Source organism: Diceros bicornis, chromosome 3 (assembly GCF_020826845.1).
Source record: "Diceros bicornis minor isolate mBicDic1 chromosome 3, mDicBic1.mat.cur, whole genome shotgun sequence".
NCBI classification, from domain to species: domain Eukaryota; kingdom Metazoa; phylum Chordata; class Mammalia; order Perissodactyla; family Rhinocerotidae; genus Diceros; species Diceros bicornis.
Genome location: NC_080742.1, coordinates 29,569,289 through 29,589,503, shown reverse-complemented (window position 1 = coordinate 29,589,503; position 20,215 = coordinate 29,569,289). Strand labels below are relative to the sequence as shown.

The following is a 20,215-nucleotide window of genomic DNA, read 5'->3' as shown; positions in this document are numbered from 1 at the left end:
GAGGTAAGGCAAGTCTATGTTTAGTGAATAGTTTGAGACTTTAATAGATTTAGTTTTTAATCATAGACGAATTATTGATAAGCATTAACAAGTCTGACTGCAGAGACTTAATGTCATGCAGTGGGCTGATGGTCAGACAGTGAGGGTCAAATGAGATTGATCAGAGCACTTGTCCATCTGCTTTCTCCATTCTCTCTCATAGCAGACTGGCATGATCAGCAAGCTATGCTAGCTAAAGAAGGTTTTTACCCACAACCATCCAGTAGTTGTGGGTAAAAGAACAACTAGTTAGGGGACCCCTTCAACTAACTGCTTTAGAATACATTTGTTATTTCTAGAACTCCTCTTATTGGAATGTAGCTGCGAATATGGAACATTTGGGTAATTTGAAATCTCTAAGAATGTAGAACTTGCTACCATAGCCTGTTTGTGTTGATATAAATCATAGCATATCCAATGTTAAGACAAAATCCTATGGATATAAGCATCAAATACTACTCTTGCTGTTTTAGTGAGCTGCCATGTTATCAGGGACGACTCTAGTTAAGAGATAACATTAAGATTTATATTATCTTTGTGAGAGCTTCCCAATCTGAATTTGGCTTGGACAGCAGGAATACTGCTTAGTTCTGTTGCATTGTGGTTAATAAAATTTAAGATTCTTTGAATTAAATGATTTTTGCATCATTTTAGTGAGCATGGCTTTATCAGGACACACCTATGGACACAAGTAACACTAAATATGATAGGGCAAATACAGATCAATCATGAAAATACCAATATAGCTTTCAAAAAACACTATGTGTAGACGTAAAGTTGATACAAAGGCACATGGAAAACTTCCTCAATGGAGGGAAAGAAAAATTCCAATGGTATCTAAGATTATGACAAGTTTCTGAATCTCTAAATCCTACATATTTGAGGATTTAGATCATAAGTAATGAGATGATATGCACTGTCATAGACTGTGTGCCCCCATAAAATTCATATGTTGAAACCTAATCCTCAATTTGTTGCTATCTGGAAGTGGGGGCCTTTGGCAGGTGATTAGGTCATAGGGGCAGAGCTCTCATGAATGAGATTAGTGCCCTTAGAAAAGAGACCTCAGGGAGCCATATGAAGACAGCAAAAAGAAGGCAGTCTATGAACCAGGAAGCAGATCCTCACCAGACACCAAATCTGCTGGTACCTTGATCTTGGACTTCTCAGCCTCCAGAACTGTGAGAAATAAATTTCTGTTTTTTATAAGCTACCTAGACTAAGGTATTTTGTTACAGCAGCCTGAACAGACTAAGGCATGCTCCAAGAATTATGGCTCAGTTAAAAATGAAGAAGGTTCAGATACAGTGTGGTTAAAATGGTGAAGTCATTTTTATTTCAGTACTTGACAAAATACCCCGTAAAATTCAAAACTTCTACCATTATACAAAAATAGGTCTCTACAAGTGATATTATCTGTCTTCATCACCAATAGCAAATATATTAGGCAGAAACATGTAACTTCAGTAGCCTTATAAGAAAAGTGCTGGACACCTCAAGCTACACATTCAGCAGTATCCTAATGCGCAAAAGTTGAATCTTTTCACCCATTCGATAAATACACAAAGTTTATAATTTAATCATTTAAATTAGCATTCCACAAATATACATGTAATTGAATGATTTCTGTGTATGAATACATACACAATGCTTATATGTACAAATTCCAGTTTGTTTTCATGTGCTGGCAAGGCATTGGTATACAATCATAAGCTGTGTTCGTACTGGTCCCAGTGAATATTCACAATACAAAAGCACAAAAGAACCATTGATTTATAAAAGGGAATTTGTTTAAAATCACTTCGATTCATGATGTTTCAAAGAATTATCTTCTCATGCCAGCATGAAACTGAGTTGAACCTATGAGAAAAATACAGGATATTTCAATGGCTTCAAATTAGATTGCTATTTATACCAGACTAACTAGTTCATGAAGAGCAGAAGATTATTATTACCCTCCATTTTAAAAACATGCTTTTTATTTTTCTAAAAAAGTTTTATTCATACTTTAAGTGATTTTTAACAGAGATTGTGAATATAAATTTAAGAGTCACTGTAGCTGGCTCTCTAGCAGGGTAAGTGAAACTAATGTTAAAATTCTCTCTCAAGTGCCCTGCAGGTTGAAGGGTCTGTATCTTCTGCCTCTTGAAAAATCTTTTGGTCTTCAAAATCTGGGTCTTGTGAAATCTGGATGCTCAAAACAAAAGACAAATCAAACCAAACAAATTCCAGCTATGATGATACAAGTTTCCTGTGACTATAAGTTGCCTAGGTTAGCTGATTTCTTACATGAAGGGATAAACTACTAACAAAATAACCTGCTATTAGCCATATCTAGTTTGTGGGAATAGTAGAAAAAGGGTCTTTAACAAAAGTAAAAACAAAACATAAAAGTTGACTTAAAGCACCTTAAATTAAAATAATTCAAAACCTTTGAATGAAGAGTGAATTAAAGGGAGACGGGGAAAAGAGGTTTTCCCACAATGAACACGGAATCCACTTATTAAGTATGAAATTTTTTGTGTGTTTTTGAGCAGAGAAAAATAAAAGATCATTCTTAAAAAGTCTTTTGAATGGGATGGTTTCTTGGAGCATACATAAAAGCACAAAGTTCTAGCAGGGATAATGGCTGCATTAAGTGCATAAAGTACTTGCTTCCTCCTCTCATCTCCACACCCCTTATTTGCAGGCCTCACCATGTATTACTTAGGAACATGTTCTCCAGCAGAACCTGTAACCCTCAGAGTACTTTGCACGTTGATGCTCATTGTGAAGTTCGTCTAATCAATCTGCTGAATGAAGATAGCAAAGAATCTTTTTTTGGGGGAGTGGGATTCAGGTTGATAAATCAGGTCTTGACTTAAATTCCTGAGTCTAACCTGGTAACTCATGCACTGAGCTGTAAGATTTGATTATCCTAATGAGGAAGGTCAAGGAGTTTCAAAAAGAGCAAGGAGAGCTTTGGGTCTATCTAGCACTATGTATGGTGCTGCCAATACATGGTTAAGCTGAGAGTACCTGACTGTACAGTTCCAAGTCGTCTTTGCAGTGCCTCTAGCCGAGTGATATAATCTGTCAGGGCTCTGTCAGGATCATAATTCTGAAGCTGAGAACATGCTAAGGAACCAGGATTTAAATCAGCTGGAGGGCCTGGGTACCTATGAGATTAAAAATATGAACATGAATCTAAATTAGCCAGAAACAATGCAAGTAACTTACCAACCTGCCTCCACCCTGCCCTCAAAAGGTAGACCACTTGTACACCGCCTAGTCTATATCCCCCATACTTCGGAGTGTGTGATGTATAAAGGAAAAAACTCTCCAATAAATTCAGAGCAGCTACTAAGTCATCATAAGAATGTCCAATGCAATGCCTGTTGCAGAGGTTCTCAATAAATGCTGCATATGTATAAATGCATCTTGTCATGCAGACTCTATAGTTTTTTTCATAATGTTAGAGACTATCAATTTTAGTTAATACTTTTCCCAATGTTTAACCACAGCATATACTGTGATCAAGTACCAGTTGATCAAATGTTTCCTATACTCTTGGAAACCAGTTACAAATTCAAAAACTATTTGATTTTGAGCCTTAGATTATGTAAATCATACATAACTAAAGATACATCTAGCTATTTCAATGCAAAGACGTCAAAGCCCTAACACTGTCCGTTCTAAGTATTAGTCCTATTAGTCCTTTCTAGTATTAGTACCTAACTACTCTAGGCAGGTTTTATCAAATTCTTACCTATTTTGAAATGGTACAGGAGACCTAGGATAGTCCAGGTCTGATCTTGAGCGATATGTAGTGTGTCTCGGTTCTCCATACAGCTCCAGCCCACCAGAAGAATTATAAAACGGGTCAGTCTTTTCAGCACCTAAAGTAATCCAAAATGTACCTTGTAAAGAAAAAAATACCAAGCCCTTGAAAAATTTCTACAAAACAGAAAAGGGCTCAAAAGACTGCTATACTGTACTACACTACACTGTCTCCTATTTATAGTCGTTTTCAATTACTCTCGCTAGAGGAGAGAAATGACAGCACCATGTTATTTTGTTTACTTTTGCATATGAGTATTTCTGATAATTTGGAACTACACTTTATAGAAAATAAGCTATTTAACTAGAGTATTTTCTTTTTAAAAGATCTCTATTTATAACCAGAGGTGAGGAGAATCTGAGTGTGTGTGGTTTGGGGGAAAAGATGATACGGATAAAAAATATTAGACTAATGTAACCAAGTCCTTTTATCACTCCATTCTACTGATTTTTATTAGAAAAAACTTGAAATCAAGATTTGCTAACTTACAACACAGAACTTGTCATGGTACACATTTCAGCTGTGGCAGTGTAAGGGCGCAGATTTCAAAACATTTTGTTTAGGATACCAAATATATTTACTCTTTCTCTGCTGCTCAGCTACTGATAGAATATATAAAGGTGGTTTAATATCAATAAACATCACAGTTATGCTGTGTGTCTATAACTCTGTGCTCCCCAGCTTCTGACCTCATCCTTATGCCTGAAATGTTGAAGCCCTAATGTGTGTTTCCACTTCTGGGTGCAGAGAGAAAGAATTTTAACTGTTACCATTATTATATAACCTATTGGTAAACCCAGAAACCTGTCTGAATATTGTTAAATTGTGAAAACCTCAAGCCATAACTTCCACATGATTGACTAACAGCAATCCTCTCTTGACCCAGAGCCTTACATATAGATGTAAGGTGAGTGCACTCTGGTGCCAGAATGCCAGGGTTCGATGCTGGCTCCACCACTTCCTACTGGGTGATCTGGGGCAAATGACAAATGCTTTCCATGCCTCAGTTTTTCATCTGTAAAGTGGGAATAATAGTAACTGCACCTACAACATAGGATTTGGAGAATACATGGAAAAAGCAGGGCCTAGTGCAGACCCAGTGCTCTATAAAAATCAATTTTTATTACTTTTTAAAACAGCAAGGTCCCCAGCTTTGTTAGTTATAGGGCTCTGTCTTTGGACAACACAGGTTCCAGAACACATTTTGAAGGTATTACACATGCAGTAATTTTAGAGAATCATAAACATAATAAAAAATTCTATTTTGACTTCACCTGGATTCAGTCCAAAGCCATCCCTGTTAATGTTGATGGAACCAGAACTTGTGACTCGATGCCATCGTCGAACCAAAAATTTCATTCTAAAAAAGATTCCAAGAAAAAATTTCACACCACACCTATAAGTAACGAGTATAAATCCCACATAAATTCCCATAAAAATCAAGTCATACATTTTAATATGAACACAGAACATGTTTCAATATAATCACATGATTGCCTAATAAAAACTATGCAAATGTCCCCTGGTTTGTGACAAAATTAACTAGAACAGAAGAACAGTGCTTCCGAAGAGGCACCAGAAGTCTCTTCTTTTGCCAGCACCAGGTTCTGGCTTTAGACATGGGACACACAGAGATGGAGAGCAAAAGAGAAAAGTGGATGGGCAAAGAAAGGGCGAGAAGTAATGAAAAGAGTAGAAAAGAATGGAGACTAAAAGGGCAGATGAGATTGAAAGAGAATAAAAAGACCCTTAAATTGGCAGTAAGAGTGAGCTGGGAAAGCTGGAAGGGGAGTGAGGTCATGTAATCAGGGATGAAAAACAACGTTGGCTTCAAGAGGAACAGGGGTGGCTGTGTCGCAAACCAGCTGTAGTGAGCTACTGCCTGCCCTGTCCTGGCTCAAGGAGCTTTCTGGAGCACCAGTTTGGATTTCTTAATTCCAATCAGTTTTAAGGCTGTCTGAGGGTCAAAATACAATGAATGTATAAGAGGACAAGAAAAAGAGAGAGGTAGAGACAGAGGCAACTGGCTTGCATGGAGCCTTCCCAAATCCTTCCAATCAAAATTAATGGCTAACTCCTGCGACCTCTTATTTAGTGTCTTCTAAGTCACGTGCACATTGGTTTTCCCTACTAGAAAGTGAGCTGCCTTTAGGGATTTGGGCAGGGATTATCTTTGGCAGGATATGTCTTTTTCTTCATCAGTGCATCTCCTAGCACTTAACCCTGTACGAGGTGATGAAGGGAATGAAAGACAAGGGAGGAGGAACTAGAACCCCAAGACAACAATGTGGAGTAGCAGAGGTGAGCAGGGTCTAAGATCATCAGTAAGATAAAATGTGAGCTCCCTTTGGAGAGCCAACATGGATGAGATTGGCAGCCCTGGCTGATTGTCCTAGCTCTGTCACTACTGGCTTTGCAACCTCTCCCTGCCTCAGTTTTCTCATCTGTGAAATGACATTTTGGACTATTAGTAATTCCAGTTATTTTAGTAATGAAAATGAATGTATTCAGCCTAAGTAATTTTTCAAAAACATTTTTTCCCCCTCTTACGATTTCTTTTATTTATACATCTGAACTAGTTCATGGGCTTAATCAGATTTAAAAAAAAAAAAGACAATACAGATTGGATGTGCCAGCTCGGAGTCACCAGCTGCCTGCACCTGGGAAGGCCCTTTTCATAGGTCACTATAGTACAACATAAGTATCCCTGCTAAGATGATGAAAATCTAGAAAGCAGCAGGCATGTTCTGGTAATGGCAGATGTCTCCTACTATAGGCATACAGAGCACAACAGGCAGAGAAAAGAGAGAGGATTAAAAATAATCCCTTTAGCTGTTAGTACTGTAGAGTTGATTCCAAACCCTAGTGACCCTGTGTACAGCAGAGTGGAACCCTGCCAGGTCTTTTCGCGTCATCCTCTCACCTTCCAGCACTATATCAGATAATGCTCTGCTGCTGTTCATAGGGTTTTCATGGCCAATTTTTTTGGAAGTGGGTGGCCAAGTCCTTCTTCCTAGTCTGTCTTAGCCTGGAAGTTCTGCCGAGACCTGTCCACCGTGAGTGACCCTGCTGGTATTTGAAATACCTGTGGCATAGCTTTCAACATCACAGCAACACGCAGCTGCCACAGTATGACAGCCGATAGATGAGTGATGTGGTTCCCTGAGTGGGAAACAAACCCTGGTGCGGCAGTGCGAGTGCCGAATTTTACCACTAGACCACCAGGGCTGGCTAATTCTCTTAGAAAGTCTATTAAAATGCGCTTTCTTTTAAGTACTTTACCTCGAAATTGCCATGGACACTCTGACAGCCGACCGAAACCTGGTGAAGCCCTTCGGACGGTTGGTGATCACCTCCAGATCTGTGAAGGCTGGCTGCCCCCCCATCCGGGCAAGCAGAGCCAGGGTGGCATCTTCACATTCCTGGAATCCACCCAGTAACAGCAGCAGGTATTTCTTCTGATAAATGAGAGCTTTCCGAAAACTTTCTGCTCTCAGGTATTTACCATATATTCTCTATGTTTAAATAAGGGAAGAATATAAAGGCATTAAGACATTATTCAAATTGTTCTCTATGGGAAGATAACCTAGATTTTATTTAAGAATAGTAGTAGTAGTAGTAGAAGAATGGCAGGTACCTTATCACTGGTTTCTACTTTATTAGCAAAGTTGAAAGTAAAGATAATTAACCTTAACCTCTATACTTCTACCTCTTTTTAGTCAATGGCACTGAATATTAACCTTATAGTTATGATTTTTGCTTATTTTGGATTTTAGCCCTGATTCATCATATTTATTGCAAATATTTTTCTCATTCCATTATCATCTGAGGTTTTTTTTAATTGTATAGAGCTCCTTTTATTATTATGGTCACTAATCTATTTAACTTTTTCAATGTTAATGTTTTCTGTCCCTTTAAGAGTCATAAATTTCTGTTCACTCCACAGTTGGAATAAATATTCCAAACATTTCTTTCTTTTTGTTTTTTAATGTTAACTGATTAAGCTAGTTTTACTACAATATTCATTATTAGTCATGAGGCTATTCAGAGGGCTCACCATCGTACAGAGTATGATGCTCTAATATTGACAGCAGTTGAGCTTTTGTTGGGGTTTGAAAAGGTAACTTTCTGTTGGTCTACTAAGAATGAGGCTGTGGGGAAGTGGGACCATGAGCTCAGGGTGCTGCCAGTGTGACCATTAAGAGGGCTTAATCTGGTCCCAGACCTGGGGCATGCCTTGCCACAATTTTTTGTGACCAGCTAGAGGCCTGCATTCATGACATAGACTGAATAGGGAGACCTAGAGACAGCCTGAGCACCACCTAAATTTCTGTAGTTTGTTCAATTAAGGTTAGTGACAGATGAACCAAGGCAAAAGCAGAGGACCAGCTTTGGCGTATATTTAGATGGAAGATGTCTCCTACCTTTATGGTGGCATGCTCAGAATCAGGGCTCAGATTCTGAAGTAAAGCTTCATTTCTTAGTTCAGCTTTCAGTTTGTACACTTCAGCTTCTGCCCTTTTCAAGGATTTTTGGAGAGTCAACTTTTCTCTGTTCCAGACTTCTTTTTCGGAAGCAATGATGGCTTCAATGTCGGCGCCACCACTGAATGAAAACCTAGAAGACTGTATAGACCAGAGCCTACTTACAAGATTTTTAAGAACAAGTCTCTGAAAAAAAAATTGAATTAAATATATTAAAGGTATCTCTATGGGGGATACAGAAATCGCAGCTTTCCAACTTCAGACAGGGAAAATTCAAAGCCAATCTCAACTGACATTAAAGAATATACATTAACTTTAAGTATATGGTCCTTTGCTGAGCAGATTAACTTTACAACTAAAAATCCTTGTGAAAGCCTGGCCCCAGAGAAGGTATTTAGATTTAGCAGAACTTTGAACTACAAAAGTCTAGAGACTTAATAGATGGACCATCTGGATCCAAATGTTGAGCCTGTGCCTGAAACAGGGCACTGGAGAAGTAGGGAGAAAAACCACCCGCATGTACATAGGGAAGTGGATCACTACAGAAGCTGTGGTGATGTGTTATCATGTATTTGATCGCCCAGTTGTCTTTAGGCCTTCCTTATCTTTGTATTGGGTGATGACAGGAGCTAGCAATTTATTTTGTAGTTTTTACATGAAAAAAATTTAAATAAATTCCCAGAGTAGTTTGACTGAAATACATAATTTCATGGCATCTTTCACTTGAGTTATGAACACAGTAACAGATAAATAACTGACGAGAACAGTCACAATTTACATTTGAACATTTCTTTACATGTATCTGCTATTAGTCCATAGGCAGCAAAGTATCTGGCTTTGGAGATAAGTAGATCTTGGTTTGACTACAAACTTCAGCTTTCTCATGTGCAAGGCTGGGTATGGATTGGCAATTCTGAAAGTACATAAGCCAGAATCTGGCACAGAGAAGGCTCCCAATAAATAATAGCTATTATTATTATTGTCATCCCTACAAAATTTTCCAATGATCTTACTAAGAATCAGATGCTTAATACTTTTACATTATCAAGGTTAAAAATTGAAACTAAATAGCAGAAATTATAACTGTACACTACTCCGAACATGTAGCCATGCTAAAACAGACGTACATGATCTCTGCCAGCTCCTGTCTGCCGATACCACCTGACCTGCTCTTCCAGCTTCATAACCATGTTTCTTAAGTCATTCTTTTCTTCGGTCAGTTGGCTGATATGTCCTGTCAGCTCAGCATTTTGTCTCAGTAGTCTTTCAGTCAATGAGCCACAAGAAGTACTTGGGGACACTAAGCTAGACTAGAAAGACAAAATGGCATAAAGTCACATAATGCACAAATGTTTGTGAATAATGCATATAAAAATGTGGACAGGCACTGAGAGCAACAGATTTCATGAAGAAGTGATGCTTGAGTTGAGTCTTAAATAGTGAGTAATTTACCAGACAGGAAAGAAAATAGGGAAGGGCATATTAAGCAGAAGGAACAGCATGTGTAAAGGCACAAAGGCTTGAGCAAGAGTATGTTGCTTTTAGGGAACTACAAGCTGCTTGGTAAGGCGAGAGAGTAAAGGTTGCCTTCACTTTACGGATAACAGACCTAAATGTAGGCAGTGGAGAGCCATGAAAGGCGTTAGGCAGGAGCACGCCACAAACAAAATTTATGTGTTAGAAAGATTCCTTTGGTAGCAGTGTGCAAAGTAGAGTAAATTAGGGAAGACAGATCCTGGAATCAGGTAGACGAGTTATGAAGTTATTGCAACAGTCCAGGTGAGAAATGCTGAAGGCCTGAATGAAGGCAATGACTAAGGGCACATAGGATAGATATTTCAGAAGTCGAAGGCACAGGACTTAGTGAGTGCTTGGATGTGCAAGTAAGAATGAAGGATGGTGGTCTATGGTGACTTTCAGCTTTCTAAACTGGGTGATATCATGACCAGAAATGTGGGTTTGGGACAGGAAGGAGAAAAGGAAGATGATGGTCAGTTTGCAATGTGCCTGTGAGGTTCCTAAGGGGTCACTATGGGGTTCATTTCCCCAAGGAAAGATGTCTAGTAAGTAATTGAAAATATAAACCTGGACTACAGGACAAAAGTCTAGACTAGAACCACAGTCCACTAGGAGATAAGCTCCATAAGGGTGAGATTTTTATCAGATCTGTTCACTGTATCCCCAGAAGCCAGTATAGTACCTGGCACATAGTAGGTGGGCAATATAAGTATTTGTTCAATAAATAAGCCTAGTGGGAACTCAGGCTGTGGGAATCAATGAGCTGTTATAGTTAAGAGAAAAAAATGGATGAGGATAGGAGGAAGAGGAACTCATAAAGATGACTGATGAAAGAAATGGAAGAAATGAGAGAATACTGATAAAAAAGGTAAGGAAAAAGAGGATTTTTAAGATAGAAGAGGTCAGGGCCGGCCCGTGGCTTAGCAGTTAAGTGCACGTGCTCCGCTGCTGGCGGCCTGGGTTTGGATCCCGGGCGCACACCGACGCACCGCCTCTCCAGCCATGCTGAGGCCGCGTCCCACACACGGCAACTAGAAGAATGTGCAATTATGACATGCAACTATCTACTGGGGCTTTGGAGGAAAAATAAATAAATAAATAAAATTAAAAAAAAAAAAAAAAAGGTAGAAGAGGTCAAAGTGTCAAATGCTACAAAAAAGTCAAGAAAGATAGGGACTGAAAAAATTCACCAGATTAGTTAATTGTGAAGAAGCTAGTAGCATTCTGAGGGTGGTTTCACGGAGTGGTGAGGATAGAAGCCAGACAACTCTTTCAAGAAACTTGGTTACCCTAATACATAAGAGGCTAATATAATTATTCAATAATGATAATGAAAGTTAATTTTCCCTCAAACTTACACTATCTTCTATTGGGGGAAGGCAAACATTATTACTAATATTTAAAATAAATGAAAAGATAAAATTATTTAGAAAATATTATCTACGGTTATCTTCCCTTATCTACGGTTTTACTTTCCACAGTTTCAGTTACTTGCAGTCAACCGTGGTCTGAAAATATTAAATGGAAAATTCCAGAAATAAACAACTCATAAGTTTTAAATCACACGCCGTTCTGAGTAGATGATGAAATCTCATGCCTTCCCGCTCTGTCCTGTCCAGGACGTGAATCATCCCTTTGTTGCCTCCCCAACCATCAACACTGTCTGCTTCTGACATCCAACCATATACGTCGTCATAGACGGGTGATCCTCCTTCTGACCTATTGTCAGAAGGTGAATAGTAGCCCAACACTACGTCACACAACACTACGTCACAATACCTATATCATTCACCTCACTCTATCTCCTCACGTAGGCATTGTATCATCTCACCTCACCACAAGAAGGGTGAGTACAGTAAGGTAAGATATTTTGAAAGAGAGACCACATTCACATCATTTTTATTAAGGTATATTGTTATAATTATTCTATTTTATTATTAATTATTGTTGTTAATCTCTTACTGTGCCTAATTTATAAATTAAACTTTCTCATAGGTATATACGTATAGGAAAAAACATAGTATATTAGGGTTCAGTACTAGCCATGGTTTCAGGCCTCCACCTGAGGGTCTTGGAACGTACCCTCTGCAGGTAAGAGGAGACTAGAGTATGGTGCCAGTTTCAAATGATTCATATAGTTTCCATTAAATCTTTGCTTTTCGATACTTTACAAAGAGTTTTTAAAAAGTCTTACCTCTTCGCCTGGCTGGCCAGTTAATTTTTGTACTTGTAAAATAATCCCATCAATATTTTCCTGAACCCAAATGAAATCTTCATCATCTGCTGTTTCAAACTGTAGTCTTCAAGAAAAAGACAAAAAGTCAAAAACATATCTTCTCAATTAGCAATGCTGACTGGCACAAACACTAAGGATCAGGCGACACTCTGCTTCACCTATCACTTCTCCCTTACATTAAGTGTTCTCTTTCCCTGGGTGAAGGTGTTAAGATCTATGTTTTCAGGTGTATGAGTTTTGTTAAAGAATATCACCTTCTAATGTAAACACGCATTAACTTTAAAATTTCAATTCCCCACCCTTGGCTACCTATTAGTGAGGGACAGATTCTATCCAGCTTGGCTAAGAGTGCCATTTCCAAAAGTCTAACCTGTTGGAGGCTTTCTGGGCTAGATGCTGTAGTTTTGAAGTCACATGTTGAAGCTTTTGTCTGATCATTTCTAATTCCTGATTATAGCCAGTTCCTCCTCCATTCATTTCAATCAGTTTAGGATAGCTTGATTCCTTTGTCTCTCCTTCTATTTTCTGTTGAAGAACCCAATTTCTAGTTCGATCACTGGTTAAACTCCACGTGGTTGGCTGGCAGTTTTGGACAGAAAAAGCAATAATTAAATGGACAGCAAATGACATTCTTTCTTAAGGGAACACAATTATTGTTTATATTCCAAATAAACTTCTATAGATTTCATTTTTAAATGATTTGTACACAGCTGTTTAAATAATTTAATCCAATACCAAAATTATACGATCAAAGAGCTGCAGTATTCTTGTAAAAAATATTTTAAAACAAAGTGGCAATTTACCTCATTAAGATTTTGACACAGCATTCTTCTACTTTCTCGTTTTTCTTCCCGTTCTAGTTCTTGCTTCTGGAATTCCTGCATAATTCCTTGCAGTCGCTTTCCTTCAAGGTCTAACTTATAAACTTGTTGCCTTTTCTCTTCCAGCTGACGCTGAAGATCTTCCACTTTGGACTGGAGCTCGTGCATTTTCTTCTGCCCCTCAGTGTTGGCCTCTTGCTCTGTCTGTAATGTCTTCCTGTGAACCTGCCTATCCTTTTCCATTTGCTGTCTTGCTTGCAAAGAATCCAGTTTATATTTCTCAGTCTCAGTTAACAATTCTACTATGCGACTGTGTTTCTCCTCTAGCTGTTTCTGTAGCTCCTTAAGGAGGTCCTCAGAGGGTAAGGAGGGCCGAGGCTGCCCACCATCATCACTGCTCTGCAGCTGTGCATGCAATTCCCGCTCCCTATCCAGGGTATTACTCATTTCCCGAATTCGAACTTTCTCGGATTCAAGAAGTACTTGAAGCTCTAAGTTTCGACCTCGTTCTTCTGATAATTGGGCATCATGTAGCACTCTTTGTGATTCTATTTTCTGCTGTGATTCGTTTAGTAGTTGTTTCTGTTGTTCCAAAAGTAGATTTAGCTGAATATTTCTTTGTTTCTGACTCTCAAGTGAAAATTTCAGATCCTTGTAGGAGAAAGTTGAGTTCAAGAACTTGTTAATATTATTAAAAGTACTTTATAATATAATTATGCCTTTATTAATATTAAGTTGGTAGTATTTCGTAACAGAATTGATTATCCAGTTTCTTAACTAAATTTTCAGTGGTTAGAGCATAATTATTTGGACCGCCAGTTGATTTTCATCAAGGAATATAAATAAAAGATAACTAAGCTAAACAATACTTTCTCCCCAAACGTTAATTATAACTGATTAAGGAATATGAAGCAGGGTACATGTCTCCTAGGAATAATAACCTTTAAAAATACAAACATTTCTGACACAATATGACAGGAGTTCCTGAAAAACCTGAAGTTTTGCCATATCACATACTAAAAATAATAAGGCTCAGGGACAAACTACTCAAAACCTATACAAATTTGTAATGATAAAAAATAGTAATTAGTATCTGAGAAGATAACATGCTCCTGCCGGGTAGAAAGCTTACTATGCCTGGAAGCTGCCATGGTGGACATTTAAAAAAAAAATAAAAAAAACCCCGCAAAAGTAATAGGGCAGAAATGCTGGCTACACATTTTTTTCAGCATAGATCTAGCAGGTACCCAGATTACGTGGCTAGAAAAAGAGCTCTGAGCCAGTGAGGCTGCCGTTAAAGTGGGCACTACTCTCTTGAGCTGAGAGCTGTGCGAGGCTGGGATGTGCCTCCCTGGGAGACAGCCCAGAGTGAAGGGACTCATTTAAAATTTTCTTTAGAGCAGGAGGGACCCCTGCTGCCAGGAAAGTATCACTTTTCCCTAGGAGAAAACAGGAACCAAAACTACTTCTGCATTGAACTGACATGACTGCCCTATTTATCAAATTGTATGTGCACTAATTTGAATTCCCAAAACACATGTTGTTGCAGAACAGTCTGTATGCATCCTTGGGTGTAGTAAAAAAAAAAAAATCACACCGTTAGCATTTCCTCATAATACAGTTTAGATAACATTAACAGGATTCAACACATAGTTCACAACTGATTGTTACCTCATAAGGAGTCTAAGGTTGACATTTGAGAAAGAGGAGTCTCCAGACTCGCTCTCTTCTACTGTTTTGGATTTTCCACAGACATTTAAAGACAAAGATAACAATACCTCAAGTTCTTCTTTATCCCACTCTTCACTGCGTCCCAGTTTGGCTTTCTCTTTCTCCAAAGCCCACTGGAGCTCTCTGGACTTTTTCTGTTCACTTGCTAATGTGTCATTAAGCAAATGTACTTCATCTGTTTTGTCTTTAACTTCCAACCTAAATCAGAGAGACAAATGAACTTGCATAAAACTAGTCTGACCAAGTGCATATTGAGAGAGAAAGAACAGTTTCCACTGAAAAGTAGAGGCATATTATAAATTAGCTAATAGGAAAATATAAATCATGTACAGATTAAAGATTCTTGACTGTGGTTCATTTCAAATTGTTTCTAGTAGTACAACTATTAGTTATTATTTACCACTGCAAATAATTTATTGCTACAAAATAATATTAATACTAAAAACTTTCTTTTCTCTTTTACTGAACATGGGAATCACCATGTATGTTTGTGTGTGTGAATCTAATGTTCAAAATAAAGAGTGACTGTACCTGTAACGTGTCCTTGACAAGCAGTGTATCTCAGTATTTACACTGACCAATTTATCCTTTTTACAAGCATTATCTTTTAAAACATTTTGCATATTTTAGCTAACTGAACTGAGAATTCTATTGAGATCATAAATATCACTTCAAATTACTTGGTGATAAAATAAAAGTCAAAATTCTATATCTTATACAACAACAAGTCTAAAATAGAAGTGAAGTCACAGTTCAGAATATAGCAATAGCTAATCATGAGTTTATCATTTGAAAAACTTGGAGGTTTTCCTCTCCACTGTAGTTTTCCCCATAAATAACAAAGTTTCATGCTATTTAAACATCATGTATAATGTTATGTTTTTGTAAGATCTAACAATGTCTATGACAAAATTACTTGAATTCCTTTACTAATACAGGTTTATAATAAGAAGCTTCCACACCTGAATGCCTCTAATTCCTTTAGGTGCTTATGCTGTGCTTTGAGTGTTGTTTCGAGTTCCAACCTAGTTTGTGCAAGTTCACTCTTCAGTTCAGCAACCACCATTTTCTCAGAACTCAGCTGTTCTTGTAATTCTGTTGCTTTGTCTTTCACACTACTGAGCTCCACTTGCATCTCCAGCATTTGAGACTGCTTCTGCTGCATATTATATTCCAAGAGTTCTAAATGGAAAAGTAATAATATTTAAAATATGATCTAGCAACTCATATTGGGTTTATATTTTGTTGATAAGAACTGATTTGTAATTTAGGAGATTACTACAAAGCAAATGTGAAAAGATTATAGTCCCAAAAGATTATAGTCCCTAGCAATTTCTATAAATACACTTTTCCTCACAGTGCTAATGGTCAAGATTTCAGAACTGTAAATATATAAGGATGATAAAAGTTTTACAGAACACATTAATGGTTATAAGACTTGAAATAAAAAAAACCTTTAAATGTTCACACAATACTATAAATATGAGAAGCATGTATTTGGGAAGGAAGCTTCTGGGATGCTTGACATGGGTGATGTTTCCACAGATATTCACTTAATAATTTGTTACACTGTGTACTTTTGCATTTTGCACTTTTCTATATGTATGTTACAATTCACAATAAAAAAAAGGATTAAAAAAGAAACAGTTATTTTCATTGTGGACTTCTTTTTCTTTTAGGTGACTATTCTCATATAGAGCTTCAAAACAAAGAAAGATAATGAACTTAATGGGCTAAACAACCTCATCAAGGCAATGCTCATTTTAAATTCATTTTAAATTAAATGTAGGTGTTGAACACCAACTGGATAATCATTTAATCCCTAGAGTAATTAATGTAGATATCTCCTTGATGTTATGAGAATGAGAAGAAAATGTGACTAAGAGGAAATGTGTTTTAGCTGAACAACAATAATAAGGGAAACAAAGTGAAATATTATTCATGTATTTGTGTAACCATATGAGCCTGTCACATAACATACCTTGGCTTGGTTGATCATTCTCTTGTTCTCTTTTCCTACCATTCATTTGAGCATGCAGTGCTTGAATTTCAGATAATAAACTCCTTCTATCTGCTTTCTGGAGGCATTCCATAGCTGCTCGATACTCAACACCCTGTAACAATAAAAAGTAAAAATCCAAGTGAACAGATTTGTAAAGACAATAAAATGAACAACTAGGAAGTCTAAAGAAGAATGAATGGAACACACACGCTAAAATTTTGAAAGACTTTTTCTTTTTTTTCTGCTCATTAGGATTTATTTTTAGTTATTAATTTTTACAATTATTTTTAAATTCTTCACATTTAATTCTTCATAAAACATGAATAATAATATAATAAACACCAGTCTCAGTATGTACTTAGCCTAAGAAATAGCTAAGGCTATACACAGCTAAGGCCCCTTATGTACAATTCCCTGAACATTTCCTTCTCTGCACCACTTGCTCAAGAAATAACCAAACTCTAAGTTTGGTGTTTGTTAGTTTCATGCACAAAGCATATTGCGTTACATACACACACATATCCTAAACAGGATATAGTACTGTCTTGCATTTTTTTTTTTTTTGTGTGAGGAAGATCAGCCCTGAGCTAACATCCACGCCAATCCTCCTCTTTTTGCTGAGGAAGACTGGCCCTGGGCTAACATCTGTGCTCATCTTCCTCCACTTTATATGGCACGCCGCCACAGCATGGCTTGACAAGCAGTGCCACAGTGTGCGCCCGGGTTTGGATCCCGGGCTGCCAGCAGCGGAGCGACGCACTTAACCGCTACGCCACAGGGCCGGCACCTTGCATGTGTTAAAACTTTATATAAATGGCCTCACACTGTATTCACCTTTATGTCATATGCCTTTTTCACTTAACACGTTGGTGAACCATCCAAGTTGACACGTAGCTCTACTTATTTTCAATGTTATACAGTATTTCATAGTATGAATAATACAGTACATTTTATTTGAGCATCTTTTCATATATTTATTGGATCCTCTTCTTCGTCCTTTATTGATATCATTTGTCCATTTTTTAATTGGTTGTTTTACTCTCATTGGATATTTGGTCTGTACTTTCCTTTTCTTGTAATGTCTTTGTCTAGTTTTGGAATCAGAGCAATACTGGCCTCAGAGAATGGGTTGGGAAATGTTCCCTTCTTTTATTTTTTTTTTGGAAGAGTTTGTGAAGGACTGGTATTAATTCTTCTTTAAACATTTGGTAGAATTTGCCAGTGAAGCCATCTGATCCTTAGCTTTTCTTTATGAGAAGTTTTAAAATTATTAATTTAACACTTTGTTAAAAGTCTATTCAGATTTTCTATTTTTCCTGGGTTAGTTTTGGTAGTTTGTGTATTCTTAAGAATTTGTCCATTTAATGCTACTGTAAATATTTATTTTTATTTTTAAAATTACATTTTGTTTATTGCTGAGAAATCAGATTTTTACTTCTTGATCTTACATCCAGCAATATTACCAAACTTCCTTATTAATTCTAAGAATCTGTGTGTATATATTCTCTTTGGATTTCTAGGTAAGTGCATGACAGGTATCCCCAAGCCCCAATCCTTATTTATTTATTTTTCTTGCTTTGCTGTGCTAGCTAGATCTTTAGGACAAGGTTGAACAGACTACTGAACCCTTTTAAGGAATGTTTTTATCATTTAACTATCAGGTATCATGCTTGTTGTAGGTTTGTGCTAGATAAACCCTTTATTTAGTTCAAGAAATTCTTTTTTATTTTTCATTTGTTATTTGTTTTAAGATATTTTAGGGTAGGAATTTCTTCATTTTATTCACTATCTCTCCTGAGATGATCACTTTTTTTCCTTTCCCTCTTTAATTTGTTAAAGTAATGAATTACACGAATTATTTTTAATAGTATGCCACCTTTGCATCCCTGGATAAGTGTAAGGTGATCATGTCTTTAAAAAACATACATTGGTGGATTTGGTTTGTTAACATTTTGTTTAGGATTTCTGCATCTATGTTCATGAATAAAATAGGCCCATTATTTTTCTTTCTTGTATTATCTTTGTTTGATTTTGGTAACAGGGTTATACTAGCTTCCTGACAAAAAGACAGGGCATTCCCCCAATCATCCAACAATGGAGAGCACGTGTATGAAATTGGAATTTTCTATTCCTTGAATATTTGGTAGACTGTTATCTGTAAAACCATTTGGGCTTGATGTAATTCTTGTGGGGAGATTTTTTTAAAAATTGTTTTTAATTTTGCATTTTGACATAATTTCAGACTTACAGAAAAGCTCCAAAAATTGTACAAGGAATCCCCATACACCCTCATCCAAATTCCCTAAATGTTAATTAACCACATTTGCTTTATCCTTCTCTCTCTCACACTCGCTATCTCTTTATATACCTGTATGTGTATATATCTACACACATACACGCACATATCATTATTTTTCCTTTCCAAAATGTGTGAAGATATGTTGCAGACAGATGTCCCTTTATCCCTAAAAACTGCAGTGTGTATTTCCTAAAAACAAGAACATTCTTCTACAAACCACAGTACAATTATCAAAAGCAGAAATTAACGTTAATACTATTATCTAATGTACAAAGCTTATTCAAATTTTGCCAAATGTCCTTAATAGCAAAAGGGAAAAAAAAGTGATGTTCTTAAGTATTTCTTTGTCTTTCGTGACCTAGTTATTTTGTAGTATGTTCCTGAATTTTTAAAGACTTTTTATTTTGAAATAATTTGAAACAAAGTTCCTGCGTACCTTTCAGCCAGCTTTCCCTGATGATAACATCTTACATAAAGGTAGTACATTACCAAAACCAGGAAACTGACATTGGTACAATGCTATTTAAATTACAGGGTTTATTCAGATTTCATTAGTTTTTACACGTACTCATTCTTTTTGTTGGTGTATAGTACTATGAAATTTTATCACATGTATACAGGTTCTCATAACCTCCACCAAAATCAAGATATAGAATTGTTTCATCACCAAAGAAACTCCTTTGTAGTTACATCCTCTCCCCAACCCTAACCCTTGACAACCACTGATCTGTTCTCTATCACCATAATTTTGTCATTTCAAGAGTGTTATATAACACACAAAAGTGTATCAACAGTTTGCTCCTTTTTAATCGCCAAGTAGTATTTCATTGTATGGATGTACTAGTTTATTCTTTCATTCACCTGTTAAAGGACATTCAGGTTGTTTCCAGTTTTTGGCTATTATAAATAAAACTGCTATGAATATTTGTGTATAGGTGTTTATGGAGACATGAGTTTTCAATTCTGTCTGATTAAATACCTATGAGTATGATTTCTAGGTTGTATGGTAAACGTATATTTAACTTTATAAGAAACTGCCAGGTCATTTTCCAGAGTGGCTTTCCCATTTTACATTCCTGCCAGCATTGTATGAGATGCAATTTCTCTGCATCCTCACCAGCACTTTGTGTTGTCACTAATTTTTATTTTGGCCATTCTGATAGATGTGTAGTGGCCTCAATTTGTTTACGTCTAATATTTCCCTATGAGATTTTGGTTATGCATTTAACAGAAGTACCATAAAAGTGATGTTGTAGGGGCCGGCC

General features: G+C 36.9%; 1 protein-coding gene across 16 annotated transcripts in view; it reads right to left on the bottom strand.

Annotated features, from left to right (window-relative positions):
* Positions 1-1,347: 1,347 nt before the first annotated feature.
* Positions 1,348-20,215, bottom strand: part of AKAP9 (A-kinase anchoring protein 9) — a 150,731-nt gene continuing 131,863 nt past the window's right edge. For 9 of the 16 annotated variants that reach the window (XM_058525336.1, XM_058525404.1, XM_058525357.1 and 6 more), the window contains 13 exons: positions 16,631-16,763; positions 15,612-15,831; positions 14,697-14,847; positions 12,901-13,569; positions 12,468-12,676; positions 12,056-12,161; positions 9,471-9,653; positions 8,284-8,529; positions 7,142-7,374; positions 5,134-5,219; positions 3,788-3,938; positions 3,058-3,197; positions 1,348-1,899 (listed from right to left, as the gene is read on the bottom strand). In XM_058525336.1, coding sequence (XP_058381319.1) covers positions 1,865-1,899; positions 3,058-3,197; positions 3,788-3,938; positions 5,134-5,219; positions 7,142-7,374; positions 8,284-8,529; positions 9,471-9,653; positions 12,056-12,161; positions 12,468-12,676; positions 12,901-13,569; positions 14,697-14,847; positions 15,612-15,831; positions 16,631-16,763 — 2,562 coding nt within the window. In that variant the 3' untranslated portion in view covers positions 1,348-1,864. Of the gene's footprint in view, positions 1,900-2,270; positions 2,832-3,057; positions 3,198-3,787; positions 3,939-5,133; positions 5,220-7,141; positions 7,375-8,283; positions 8,530-9,470; positions 9,654-12,055; positions 12,162-12,467; positions 12,677-12,900; positions 13,570-14,696; positions 14,848-15,611; positions 15,832-16,630; positions 16,764-20,215 lie in introns of those variants that run through there. The other 7 variants (XM_058525369.1, XM_058525387.1, XM_058525409.1 and 4 more) reach the window with 5 other exon arrangements.